The sequence below is a fragment of the Cynara cardunculus genome, unplaced genomic scaffold, assembly GCF_001531365.2.
Source record: "Cynara cardunculus var. scolymus isolate 2C unplaced genomic scaffold, CcrdV1 Un_Scaffold_8602, whole genome shotgun sequence".
NCBI classification, from domain to species: Eukaryota; Viridiplantae; Streptophyta; class Magnoliopsida; order Asterales; family Asteraceae; genus Cynara; species Cynara cardunculus.
In genome coordinates, this window is record NW_020204321.1 from 1 (window position 1) to 3,396 (window position 3,396).

The 3,396-nt window shown below is 34.7% G+C and overlaps 1 protein-coding gene across 1 annotated transcript; it reads left to right on the forward strand.

The window, feature by feature from the left end:
- The first annotated feature begins 1,789 nt into the window (after positions 1–1,789).
- On the forward strand, positions 1,790–3,291 carry LOC112505133 (toll/interleukin-1 receptor-like protein). The gene is made up of 2 exons (XM_025109079.1): positions 1,790–2,271; positions 2,832–3,291. Exons 1-2 carry the CDS (start codon positions 1,790–1,792, stop codon positions 3,289–3,291), a joined length of 942 nt encoding a protein of 313 aa, XP_024964847.1.
- The last annotated feature ends 105 nt before the right edge of the window (positions 3,292–3,396 follow it).

The window sequence follows — 3,396 nt, forward strand, 5'->3', positions numbered from 1 at the left end:
GTGTGATTTGGAGACGCATGAATGAAGGAGAAGAAGACGTGATCAATGAAGGAGAAGAAGACGTGAAAACGTGAAGATAAACATGGTTAATTAAAATAAAATAAAAATTATAAAAATTATTTAATTACATTACTGCCCTTATTAAATTATTTATATATAATAAAAGTTAATTTATTAATTAAAAAAGTTTGTGGTTATTGAGTTGTTCTCGCATTTTCGTAAATCACAGGGGTTCTCGTTTGAACCTCCACCTATATATATATATATATATATATATATATATATATATAATTTAGTATGCTGGACCATTAAAAATTGGGGAAATTAATTGAAATAGTCATTTTTACCGGTGAAACCAACCTTGAAAAAATGACTATTTTAATAATTTTTCCTTAAAAATGCTTACAGTACCATTTTTTAAATAAATTACATAAATCATCCCTTTATTATTATTTTTGAAAAGCAAGCAATCAAAACCGTTACCATTAAACCACCAGTATAAGCTACAAGAACAAAAAAACCAACAACCAAAAAGTGCAGAATTTGTAAGGTACAAACATGGGAGAATCACTTAAGCAAATAAACTTTTAACCCCTCCCCTTACAAACAAAAACAAAGAAAGGAACCTGCTGCATAGAACTATCAAACGCACTCAAACCTGTAGAACACAAAAAAGCGCAGCTTTAGTGTGGTCAAGCATTTGGAGAAGATATCCATGAAACCCAATCTAATTTACTGTTCTGGACCCTTCTAGCAATTCATTCAAAGCTTCTCAATTAGAATTCAAACAACATATTTTACAGCTTTCTTTTTTCCTCCTTGAAAACTAAATTATTTCAATGAAATTAAACTACATATAAAAGGGACCACACTCCTGTTGTCCATAGTCGTGACCGCTCGGAATTTCCACCCGTATGCTCCTCTTTGAAATAAAGCATACCATTAATATACCATTAATAATTTATAAGCTCATTTGAATACTATATAATCATTAAGCCCTATTTATATGACTGAATCTTTTATTACTATTTTTATCTCTTAAAAAATATATATTACTATGATAAATTTACGACTTCATTTCTAAATCTAAAATAAGCAAATCCTAATGAAAATTTGAATTAAACAAATTATAAAAAAAGAGAAATTTATGATTTTTTATTCGAACCAATATCGATGTAGTTTTTTGAGGTTTTTTAGCGGCGTTTAAATTAACAAGGCAAGTTCGATCATTACTTCTAATTTGAAGGCATTATATTAATTTTCCATCCTCGATTTACAATAAGATATTCTTATATCGACTACATCTCAAGGCACTACAACAAAATCGAATTTATAAGATGCTAATTTTTTTTTAATATCTTAATAAATTGTTTTATAAGATTTAATTTATACAAAAAAAATAGTAATAAGGGCTGGAAAACGCAAATATAGTAATCCAATTCCATTTAAGCATCTCATTGCTTTAGTTGAAAGATTCCATTTGAATTGGAATCTGGTCATTCACTATGACCCGCTAAGCATCCATGGCTGAATGGTTAAAGCACCCAACTCATAATTGGCGAATTCGTAGGTTCAATTCCTACCGGATGCAAGCCCAGGTGGAGGGTTTGGATCCCATCTATTGGTTTGAAAGTACAACCAATTATTATCAGAAGACCTTGAACCATTCAAACGAAGCCAAAAGTCGAGATAGACGTATGACTTGGACATTTGTTAAAGTTCAAGTAATTGGATTTCCTGTACTATCACAAGACGAACATCTCTTTCCATTCTCGCCAATCTGATTTCAATGGCTTCCACCTCTTCCTCTATGGCTTCTCCTAAGGCTGACGGTAGCAACTATGACGTCTTTCTAAGCTTTAGAGGAGAAGATACTCGTAATGCTTTTACTGATCATCTTTATGAGGCCTTAGCACGAGCAGGACTCCGCACTTTTAGGGACAATGATGAAATTGACCGAGGTCAAGAATTAAAGCCGGAAATCGGGAGAGCAATCAAAAAATCTAGGGCCTCGATTGTTGTATTATCTGAAAACTATGCAACTTCCACTTGGTGTCTTGATGAGCTTCTGTTGATACTCGAGCAAAGGAAGGAATGTAATCAGTTCGTTCTACCAGTTTTTTATCACGTCGATCCCTCGGATGTCAGGAAACAAGATAAAACTTTCAAGATAGAAGTCAAAATTTCTTCAAGGTGGACAGAAGATAACGTGAACAAATGGAAGGCGGCCCTTACAAAGGTTGCTGATTTGACCGGTCTAGTTCTTTCCGGGTATGCTTCTTCGTTCCTGTTTATAATTTATGTTGGAAAAAATGGGTTTGGAACATAAATTTCGGAACTTATATAATTTTAAAATTTATGTTCTCCATGATATCCTCGTTTCTGTATATTGAACGTCAAAATAGGACCTTTGAGAAATTAATCAACAGGGTAGTTGAAGGAATTTAAAGTGGGTAAATGGCTATTTTTAAGTCATTCCACATAGGTGGATGAGAGAGTGGGTTGAACCAATTCATGGGGTTGTAGGACATATAGCTAGCGCCTCTCTTGCGCGCCGGTGCAAACCGTGAACCGAAATTGGCTTCGGTTAACTGAACTTGTGTGCACGCATACACGAATACACTGCTGGTCGACCAGAAAAGGCTCAGGCGATCTCGAATAACTGTTGCTCTCCTGTTATATCTGCATGAATTAAAAGCTAAATAGTTGTTCTGTTAATAGATAGTCCGAATGACTATTTTACCCATTAGTCCAGATTAACCACTTCCAAACAGTCCTCAACTCTTTAAATGTTATCCACTAAACTTGCTCATTTCCTCGTGTTCTTACAGGCTTGAAACAAAGTTTTTGAACGAAATTGTTGATATCATATACAATAAACTAGATCGCAAAGAAGTTCATCTTCCACCCAATCTAATAGGGATGGATACTCGAAGTAAAGTGGTCAATGTTTGGTTAAGGCAATCTGTCCTCCAATTTTTAATAATTTTCGGCATGGGCGGAAGCGGCAAGACGACGTTAGCAAAGCACATTTACGATTCAAATAGGAATTTTTTTGAAAATGCAAGTTTCGTTGAAGACATTGRCGGTAGGTGTAGAAGACACACAAGTTTTGTTGTAGAGAGTGGCAGTAGATATAAAGGAGACACAGGTTTTGTTGAGCTACAACAACAACTACTCGATGATATTTTAGGGGGCAAGAAGAGAAATATACCCAGTGTTTCACGAGGGACCTCTGTGTTACTGGGCAAGGTTCCATGGGCTCGATTATTCTGGTTAAGTGCGAGTTGATTGACTTGAGTCTCTAAATTTCTAATGGCCGCACTTTGTTGATTTATTAAAGCTTGGTTTTGTGCAAAAAGTCCTTTAATCATTGCTTCCAAAGAAGATGATTCT